Source organism: Microtus pennsylvanicus, chromosome 5 (genome assembly GCF_037038515.1).
Source record: "Microtus pennsylvanicus isolate mMicPen1 chromosome 5, mMicPen1.hap1, whole genome shotgun sequence".
NCBI classification, from domain to species: domain Eukaryota; kingdom Metazoa; phylum Chordata; class Mammalia; order Rodentia; family Cricetidae; genus Microtus; species Microtus pennsylvanicus.
In genome coordinates, this window is record NC_134583.1 from 44,426,113 (window position 1) to 44,437,359 (window position 11,247).

General features: G+C 36.2%; 1 protein-coding gene and 1 pseudogene across 1 annotated transcript; both read right to left on the bottom strand.

Moving 5' to 3' along the window:
• Nucleotides 1–2,856: 2,856 nt before the first annotated feature.
• LOC142851030 (olfactory receptor 52E2-like) lies at nt 2,857–3,654 on the bottom strand (annotated as a pseudogene).
• Nucleotides 3,655–9,946: 6,292 nt separating this feature from the next.
• LOC142850795 (olfactory receptor 52M1-like) lies at nt 9,947–10,891 on the bottom strand. Its single transcript, XM_075974704.1, has one exon. The coding sequence runs from the start codon at nt 10,889–10,891 to the stop codon at nt 9,947–9,949; it is 945 nt and encodes a 314-aa protein (XP_075830819.1).
• Between the last annotated feature and the right edge of the window lie 356 nt (nt 10,892–11,247).

An 11,247-nucleotide genomic window follows, 5' to 3' on the forward strand; every position in this document is an offset into this window, starting at 1 on the left:
GCAATTTGGACAAGAAACTGCTCTTGCCTAGACTGATTGATGGTATACTGTATAAACAGGATGTGCAGGACCTAAAGAAGAATGACTGCTGAACTTGCCAAAAGAAGGTGAGACAGTCCTTCAGGGTTCTTGATTTATGATAGAACTTCCAGAAATTTTGCAAGACACAGAAGAAAGCAACTGATGAACTTTGCCAGTACAAGGCATAAGAGATCTTCAAATTTCCTGTTTCATGGAAAAGTTTGCTCAATACTATGTGCCTGCAGGCTGAAGATGGATACTGCAATGATACAGATGAACTTTGGGTGACTGTCCAGGCAGTAAGATGTCTCTATCAATTCTAGAGTTTTGGAATTTGCTTACAATGCACTTCAGGACTTAATTAGGTAGTTTAGGTAATACTATATCTCTCTGGGGTCTCTGATGGAGTTGAAGAATAGATAGTTATAATTATACTTTTCCTGAGCTATAATAAAAGATAAAGTAACTAAAAATATTATATTTGTAATTATTGCTTGATACCTGTTTTATATAAGTAATTTTACTATGTTAAGGTTAAAAACTTCCTTTTTATATGGACAGAAAATAGAATATGGTTTGGGAAGTCCTTATGTATATTTGGTACTTTTATGGGTTAATGGATAAAGAATTTGCTTGAGCCTATGACAAAGCAGAATAGAACAAGGTTGGAATTCCAAGCAGAGATAGAGGAGAAAAGAAGGCAGAGTCAGAGAGACGCCATGTAGCTGGCAAAGGAGACAGATACTGGACCCTTATGAATAAGCCACAGACTCATGCTGATACACAGATTAATCGAAATGGATTAATAAGATATGAGTTACTTAATAATAATCCTGAGCTAATAGGTCAAGCCGTTTTGTAATTAATATGGTTTGTGCAGTCAGGAAATGAACAGCAGTTTCTGTTTACAAGACCATTGTGTCATTCTGTACTGCATGCCATCATTAACCTTTTACTGTCGCTCATAACATTTCTAGTCTCCTAAGAACCAAACTACAGCACATATACCGTTTCCTAAAGTTCATGCAAAGATGGCCCATCTTATGGCATGAGGACTTTCTCTCAAATCCTCAAGCTATGCTTTATATTTAAACACATTTCCTTTATTGCTGTTCTATCAACTGTTTAAAATTTTTCATATGAACTAAGCCAGTTGAGACAATCCATAGCTTCAACAGTTCCTTCTTTTCTCAAAAGGTAAAACCTTATCAGAGAAGAGTCATGAAGTTGGAGAATTTTACCTTCTCTGGACTGCCTGTGCTTTTTTTCTGATCACCAAACACTGCTTCACTTCATGTTCTTAAAAACCCAAGCCTATTTTTGTTTGTGTGCTTAAATTTTAATTTTTAAAGTTTCCTATTCTTTCTATGGATTTTTCTTTACCTGGATTAGATTGTTTGCACTACAAACTGATCTTATTGGTTTCTCAAAATATCTCACTTCTATCAGATCATACTACTTCACAATTTTAATTATTTCTAAATGTGTAATTTAATTGATTCTAGATCACTTCCTAGATAATTCCTATCCAATATGTAGAGATTGTATAAATATAACATCCATGTGCTTCATATAATCTGTAGCATGCAAACACATAGTGGGAACACAGCAAATATCCACTAAATTTTGTTTCTCATTTTTATTAGTTCTTTGATAATTTCATGTAGATTTTGCCACATTCATTGCCCTCTCCCAACTTCTCCCACATCCACCCCAATTACTTTCTACCTAACTTTCCATGCTCCTTTTTATGTATTAGTTTTAATTTCATCAAATTCAGCTTTTGCTGTTTATATACTCTTAGATATGTGCCTTTCAACTGGAGTGTAGTCTACTTTCCAATGCTAACACCCTTAAAGATGCTATAAAAATATTTTTCAAAAAAGATTATAATGTGGTTACATAACTTCTCCATTGCCATCATTTGTGATTATTTTTCTTTCTGGAAAATGTTATAACTGAAAGATGTTGTCAAATATCAATATTTTGTGTTACCATTAAAGAAATATATTCACACATAAGTGACCTGGAACAATTACTAAGTGGCAGTTTATTGGTTTCAAGCTGAGCAATATTGATTTTCATGGTCATTTTTGAAAATTTTATATATATGTACATATCTACTACTAGCCAAGAAAATATCAGAATATGGAAAACTAAGCTTGTAAACATCAACAAGAATTATGAAGAAAAAGTTTTTTCTTTATTTCTCAATGTAGAGTTGGAGTATTTAGGAGCAGAAAGTGTAAGATCATTGATGAATGTGAGAGAAGGCTATAGCTTTTAGAAACTTCCCTAGAACAATAAAAAGGGAACAAGAAAAAGAATGTTAGAATTATCTGGGATATTGATAAACCTTTGGGGAAAGTTTTTTATATGTTATTTATCTTCATATAAAGAAATCTAGAGAAGCAGATTACATTTCAAGAATTCCAGCAAGGCCTTTAGAAGGTATATTCAACAGATATTTTCATATCACAATCTCAAGTATTAAGGTTACAAACTGCCAATGTTACATTATATATAATATATATGTATCATATACATTATGTGTATATATATATATATATATATATATATATATATATATATATATAAGCTGAAAACAAAATGGAATACTTTTCAAGGAATGTCAACTAATGAGCCAGGAACAATGCATCAGGAATTCTAAGGTGAAATAATAAGTCATTTATGTGTGACAGTAGGATAGGCTTGTAGTATCAAATATATAAGCAAATATAAAGGTTTGGATTCATGCCTCTATTGAAAGATATTATATTGCTGTTATTTAATTTGTTTTCATAAACCCTTATAAACCATTAAAAGAACAGTGGATCATTTAATACTTTTTTTTGATTTCAAAATTTAGGGGAACCATTCTCTGATTTTCTTAGTTCTAATGCCATAGATCATTTGATTTGCCAAGGTAGGAACAAAAACATAAATATTACCTCAATTGTATGAATGTGAGGGGCCACATTATGACCAAACCTGTACATATTTAAGAAGAGACAAGCTGATGCATAGGCTACTAAGATATCACAAGCGTGGGATCCTCAGGTAATCACGGTCTTCAGCTGAGCTGCGTAGGATGGGAGATGGACCACAGTGTAAAAGATGACAACAGGACTAGTGAGGAGAGAACCACCCACAAAAGACAATAACTACCCCAAGTTCTGGATGGCTGTGTGGGTCAGGACAGCAGCTATTCTTAGAAGACTGCAGATAGCCACATAGCAGTCCACCGGCATGACCAAGATAAACCCCAAGGCAATGCAGCAGAATGAGTTAGTAAGAAAGATTTGTATCAGGCAGGCTTCAAATAGATCTCTCTGTCATGGAACCAAAAATTGCTGAGGGATGTTAGACATGGCAGTTGGAGAGAGGATCATGTCAGTCACGAGAGCATACAGAGGAAGGAACAAATGGGCTCATGCAGGTTGAACTCTGTTCTGACCATAAAGCGAACAGAGAAATTCCCCAAGAGAGCACAAAGGTAAACGAGGCAGAAAGGCACTGCTATATTTAGCTATGTGTGCACAGCTCCCATTTCTGCAATGCCAAGGAGAAGATGATTCTGGGATGAAGATTGGTAATATTGGACAATGGGATGATGGGAACCATTTGCTGCATTCTTCACACCCATCTGTCCATTAACAAGCAGATTACTTATTAATATATATACAACACAATGTGCTTTACCCCAAGAGCAAACTAAAATCAAATGTATTTTCCAACGTGAAGCATCATCAGTATAGGGGCAGTATTACTATAATTTAATGATTATCTTTCCTATAACTACTACTTTAAATGTCACATGAGCAAGTACTTTGCATGACCCAGTAGATAAAATTTAATCCACTTGTATGGGTTAATTGATTTGTAGACAAGATGCTTAATCAGTATCCCTGAACATCCTGGAACTTTGAGAAAAAGAAAAGGTCAAGATGTTTAAAATTCACAGCCACAAGACATTATTTTCCCTGCTGAGAATATCAGAAGAACTAGTTTTCTATTTATATACCAGGGTAGAATACTTTTTTAAATCTTATACTGTTCTTAAATACTCAAATTCAAATTTTTACATGTTTTTATACATGGCACGTTCTTTTGAAAGATGCATACATGGTACAACCAAGATTGCTCTGTAGTTAAAGTGGTTTCCACACACCATAGATCCTCAACTCATTATATATTCCTTGGCTGACATTTCCTCCATGTCTTACTAGTCTTTGATACATAACTACATGTTAACTTTAAATAGGCCAATTTGAAAGAGAAAAAGGAGAGTATTACATTAAGGTCTCAAAGGGAAAATAAACAAAGGATTTTTTGCATATCTGTTGACAAAATGAAAAGTCTGAAACATTATAGCTCTGTCACTAGCAGAGTTTAGAAACAGAATATCAAAGTCATTAATAAAATATTGATTATTTCTTAAAACATTTCAGAAAATTTTGACATATTCCCTTTAGTAAAAAGAATGTTCTAGTGAAATGCCTCAAAACTCAGTTTTATTTTCATTCTTTTCCACCTGTTTATAGATATCTTTTAAATTTTTTACTTGTAAACAATTTGAAAGTCCATTGTTTATATTCATTTTCTAAAATTTAATGATTCTGAAATTTTAAAAAATGTATAGTAATTTCTTTTTAATGAATTGTGTATTACTTATTTATGTATGTATGTGCATTTATGTATGTGTGTTTGTGCATGAGTGCTCACAAATGACATGGAACATATATGGAGTTAGAGTACAACTTGGAAAAACCTAGTTTTTTGGGGAAATCAGACTCAGTACATCAGAATTGGTGGCAAGCACCTTTTTCACTGAGTTACATACTGGCCTTAGTCTTCTCAAAAATTTGAAACATTTGATTTATCACAGCATCAACCTTACAACAAACCAACCAGATTTACAATAAACTCATCTATGAAAATTATGAAATATATTAAAATGACAATGCCATCATTATTGAATGAAATGAACTGATTTTTATTTAATTTCAGTAGTTGAAATTATATTCTGACTGGAAATAATGATGTATAATTTTAATTATCAGATATCAATACTCGTTTACCCAAGCAACCATAAGTAGGGGAGGAATAGGAATGGCAGAAGGGGGAGATGAGGAGAAAAGAGGAAGGGAGAGGAGAACTTGAGGGAGCAGGATAATTGAGATGGAGGAAGAACAGAGACGAGAGCAAGGAAAGAGATATTTTGATTAAGGGAGCCATTCATTACTGGGATAGCAAGAAACCTGGTACTAGAGAAATTTCCAGGAATCCACAAAGGCAACTCCAGCTAATTCCCTAAGCAATAGAGGAGAGGGTGCCCAAACTGGCCTTGGCCTATAATCAGATTGATTAATATCTTAAATGCTAGATACTATCTTAATATTAAACATTAGAATATTTTAGAACCTTCATTCATCAACTGATGGAAACAGAGGCAGAGACTCATATTGGAGCACTGGCCAGAGCTCCCAAAGTCAGGTTGAAGAGAAAAAAAAGTGAGAATATGAGCAAAGAAGTCAAGACCATGATGGGGACACTCACTGAAACAGTTTACTTGAGCTAATGGGAGCTCACCAACTCCAGCCAAACAGGGAAGGAAATAGCATAGGACCAAACTAGTCCCTCTGAATGTAGGTGACAGTTGTATGACTCCGGCAGACTGAGGGGCCACTGGCAGTGGCACCAGGATTTGTTCCTACTGCTTGTACTGGCTTTTTTGGAACCTTTTCTCTTTGGATGGATACCTTACTCAGTCTAGATATAGTAGAGAGGGCCTTGGACCTACACCAAAGCAATGTACCTTACCCTCTCTGAGGAGTGGGGTGGGGGTGGTTAGGTGGAAGGAATGGGAGGAGGAGAGGGAGTGGGAACTTGAATTGGTATGTAAAATGAAAAAAAGATAGTTTGTTTTCTTTTTTAATAAAAGAAAACCAGAATTCTGTGAAACTGAAAAAACACTTAAAGAAACTAATTAAATATTTAAAAATTTATCAAATAAAAAAAAACCTCACCTTCCTTATAAAGGGTTCAATTTTATTTAGAGTGATGCCCTCTGTAGTGTGCATACTAAGTCCCACGAATGACTCTATAATGTACTAATGGGGAAAACTGAAGAATTTGTCATCAAAAATTGATATTGGAGAACAAATAGTACTTATTTGGTTTATTTATTGTATTAATTAGTGAAGTTTTGGTTTTTGAATTAATACTAACTAAAACCAAAGCTTCACTCACTTGGTTAGAGTTTGCTCATTTGGATATGGGAGGGCTATTGGGTTTTGTAAGTTAATTTTCTATTCAGCTACTTTGCTGAAAGTGTTAACTAGCTGGTGGAGTTTCTTGGTGGATGTTTTAGGTCACTGATGTATACTATTAAATCATCTGCAAATAAAAAATAATCTCTTCCTTTCCAATATCTTGATCTACTTTAGTTGTCTTATCACTGTAGACACTATATTGGAGAGGTATGGAGAGAGTGAGCAACCTAGTCTTCTTCCTGATTTTAGTGGAACTGTTTGAGTTTCTCACCATTTAAGTAGATGCTGGCTATGGTCTTGCTATAAAACGCATTTATTATGTTGAGGTAAGTTCCACTCTTCCCTAATCTCTATAGCACTTTTATTATAAAGGGGTTTTGGAATTTGTCAAAGTCTTTTTCTGTATCTAATGATATGATCATGTGGTTTTTGTCTTTCAGTTTGTTTATGTGGTGGATTACATTTATCGATTTTCAGATATTTAGAAGGCATTCTTTACAATAGTGCCACGATGAACTTTTGTCAGTATGGGTTGAAGAAATTAATCTTTAAGACAAAGTTGAGGAGTTTAGGTGGTAGTTGAATTTCCAAGAACCCTTTGTTTTTTCTGTGTAAGAAATATGTGGAAAGGAGGAAAATTCTGAGCAAAGACATAAAAGATAAGGAGAATCCTGTGGCTTGGAGGCAGGTTGAGGCTTCATGGCTAGAACAGCACACGGAAATGTTGAGGAAACTAAGAGAAACTGGAGAATGTAGATTTACTAAGCCTTGCTTACACACACTCCTATATCTGCTCACAAGTTTACCTATTATCTACCTACCTATCATTCATTTATGTATCCAAAATCTATTTTTACTAGGTAGAGGAGGTACTAGGTATGTAGTTAAAATAAGGATCATTGAAGCAGTTTTGGTGATAACTAAACATTGGACAACTGTATTTATTAGAGTAAATAAACCCAAATACGTACTTTTAAGAAGCTTCTATATAAAAGAAAAAACAAAAAATGACCAGAGAAAGGTGTAAATAATATTTAGAAATTATAAATTTATATAAAGACAATATCAAATTAGTGAAATTAACCTTGACTTTATTGACTATTTCTGAAATAATTTATTTTCTTTATTGACTAAGAAAGGAAGGTAGGAGTTACTATTTTTGAGGAGTAGTACATGATTATATTTTCCATAAATACATTTGCATTCTAATTTGCAATTTGATTTTTAATATTTCTGATAGGATAGTCATCCAAAAATGTAAAATGTGTTTTACACACTGTTATGTACATTTTATTTAACAAAAAGCATTGTTATCTAATAATATCAAAAGAATCGCCAGGCAGTGTTGGCCCATGCCTTTAATCCCAGTACTTGGGAGGCAGAGGCATGCAGATCTCTGTAAATTCGAGGCCAGTCTGGTCCAGGACAGGCTCTAAAGCTACAGAGAAACCCTTCCAAAAAGAGAGAGAGAGAGAGAGAGAGAGAGAGAGAGAGAGAGAGAGAGAGAGAAAGAAAGAAAGAAAAAGAAAAAAAAGAATCAAGTCCATTGCTTTTGACAGGTCTCTGGGTATAAAAATATACCCAGGTGTGAGGAAGGAAGTTACAGAAGCTTTGAGAACTATTATAATACAGACAGATTGTTAGTTAATATAAAAATTCAGTAGTGAATACAAGTTACTGTAATTTTTTCGCAACACCTACTTTGTGTAGTATTACAGAGTAATCCCTGGGCTTTGTGCATGCTGTCTAAATACTCTGATAATGTCTTCAACCACAAGTTACTAACCACAAGTTAGTGGGGAGAAAATATTCTATCAAAAATATGAAGTTTAGATAAGGTGGACTTAATGGCTGTAGTTTTGATCTCTTCCACGCTTTCTGATTGAGAAATTGCTGTGCCTATTTCTGTGAGTGCATGCAGTATTCCTTATATTCAGACACTACTAGATCATTTAAAATGCCTCTTCAGAGAATATTGTCAGTGGTTATTAGTTTTTCAGTTATATGTTATTCATGGGCTTGCTTTAAGATTTTTATTTATTTATTTTTATGTGGATTTATTAAAATTCTGTTTAGTGAAATGCTAAGACTTCAGAACTGTATAGAATGAACAAAGAGTAAACTAGAACCCAGGCATCATGTTACAAAATAAGCATCCTGTCAAAGATTTATGGTCCTCATTCTGTTTCTTCCTTTCTTTCTAAAAATTATAAAAATGCAGTGATTGTTTTGCTCCTTCAAAATGACAAACCAGAGAGCAGAACTAAAGCCACCAGTACACATGTTCCTGAGCCTGTCAGCCAATCCTCCTGAGGAGCAGCAGGAGCCCTGGGACTCAGGAAGTTAAACATCATGTTTGGTCCCTCGGTCTCCATCTAATTTTCAGTGACCTTGTAAAAATTTCTTCAAGTGTTTGAGGTTGTGCTTGATTTCAAGGTGTGGAGAATAATATCAGTCTCCTACCAAGAAGGGATGGGAGTGAAATGCAAATGAGCGTGATTGAAAATACATTCCTCACAGTGTGTGAAGGGCTGACTCAGTGCAGCGTGACCGGGAGGTGAGAAATGAAACACACGTCGGGTGGGGATGGGGAGGACCGTGCTATCATCAGATTTATCAGATCTGCGGTACACACGGGCTGCAGTCTGAGAGGCACTGACAGCTCTGCTGTGGGCTAAGAGCATCAGTAACTCACCTACACTTTGCACCACCAAACATTTTATCAAGAATTTGGAAGGAGTATAGCAACATTCGGTTTAGCTTAAGCTCCTCAAGGCCTCCGAAATCATTTTTTTCCACCTCTTTCTCCACCTTCAGAGGCCTCAATGGTCTTGGAACCACATCCCTGAACTGAGCCATTTTACCTCCAGGTGAGCATGTTGGGCCGTCCTTCCTGGTTGAGATGGAGTCTCATTCCTTTTCCAGTCTGCCCATGACTTATCTTTCCCTCAACTTCTGCAGAACCAATCTGTTCATTTTCTGTGAGACAGACTTTTCAGAATTTGAAGCCAGAACTCCCATTTTGCTAGACTACAGTCTTCAAGTGACATTTTCATTTTCCTTCATTATAAAGCTTGGTACGGGCTATGGTGTCTCACTACTTGTTATTGTTTCTCTGAAAATGCCAGTTTTAAAATGAGTCATGACCCAGAGAAGTGGGTCTAATAATTCAAAGTAAAATGGGTTCTCTTTTAATTAAGTTTTTTTATTTTCTATTTTTTATTATTATTTTATTACTTTACAAAAATACCAATCCAAATTCCCACACCCTCCCACCTCTTCCTCCTCCAATCCTAAGAGAGGACAAGGCACCCTGCCCTGTGCGTGTTGATGTCATTCATGAATCATTCATTTTTAGATAAACTTTTTTCCATTACATCACACTTTGATAAATGCAAGGCATTAAGGGGTATGTTCACTGCTCATCAGGTTCGTAGTACAGCCCCTGAGAGGCAGATAGATGGCCACAAAAAATTATAGTTGCTAGATTTATTAGAATTAATACATTAGTAATATGTGAAGAGATTCTTCCTAATATAAGATAAATAATATCTGATTTCCACGAGAAAATACAAAGATGGCAGTTATGAAGAAGCTTGAATTACTTGCATATTTTCTTCCTATATTCTCTCTGAAGACAACTTCAAACATCAGGAGACTTTTATTCTCAGAAAACTAAGAACATACTCTCTAATTTTCTTTGTCCTAATGCCATAGACAATGGGGTTAAGAAAGGGTGGTACCAGAAGGTACATATTGGCAATGAAGATATGAACTTGGGGGGCCACATTGTGGCCAAAGCGGTGGGTCAGGAATGTAAAGACAGCCGTGGAATAGAAAACGAGGATTACACAGACATGGGAACCACAGGTGCCTAAGGCTTTCAGACTTGCTTCTCGAGATGGAAGGCGAAAGACCGCACGGAGGATCAGAACATAAGAGAGGGCAATGAAGAAGCCATCACAGGAGCCAATGACAGAGGCCACACTGAGGCTATAGCGTTTGGTGGCTCCTGTGTCCACACACGCCAGCTTCACCACAGCCATGAACTCACAGTAGGTGTGTGCAATGATTCGAGTTCTGCAGTAGGGCAGCTGCTTGAGCAGAATGGGGTGTGGAGAAAAGAAGCCTACTCCCCGCAGTGCTACAGCTACTCCCATTTGGGCGATGCGACTGTGGGTGAGAATTGTGGCGTGGCGCAGTGGATCACAGATGGCCACATAGCGGTCAATGGCCATGGCCAGGAAGAAGCCAGACTCCATGGCAGTGAAGCTGTGGATGAAGAACATTTGGGCAAGGCACGCATCAAAGGCAATGTCATGATCTCCCATCCAGAAGAGACAGAGCATGCGTGGCAGTGTAGATGTGGAGAGGACCAGGTCAGTGACTGACAGCATGCACAGGAAGATGAACATGGGCTCGTGGAGGCTGCGCTCTGCTCTCACCACAGCCAGAATTGTCACGTTCCCCATCACAGCCACTATGTACATGGAGCAGAAGGGAATCCCAATCCAGACATGGAGGTGCTCCAGACCCGGGATGCCCATCAGCCAGAAGGTGCTTGGAGAGAGTTGGGACTTGTTAGCTGGCTCCATGGTGGCACTGTCCAGAGCATGGGGATGAAGTCCTCCTCATACAGTCTCCATGTTTTGCTAAGGCGGTTACAAAACAAGCAAACTAACAAAAATGAATGAGAAGTGTATTTATTAGAAATCGAGTGAAAAATCTCATAATTTGAAGAAATATTAAACTTATTTGACAATATATGATAAAACAAATTTCAATAATATTTTATATTCAGAATTCATTTTAATTCTCAGAAAAATCTGGTTTATAAATTGAATAAGTTTGATTTTATATGTATATTTTTCTTTCTTAATATCATACTTAAATCTTTATCTCTCTTCCTCTTTGTCTCTCTCTCTTTCGTGCTTGTGTGTGTGTGTTCTTT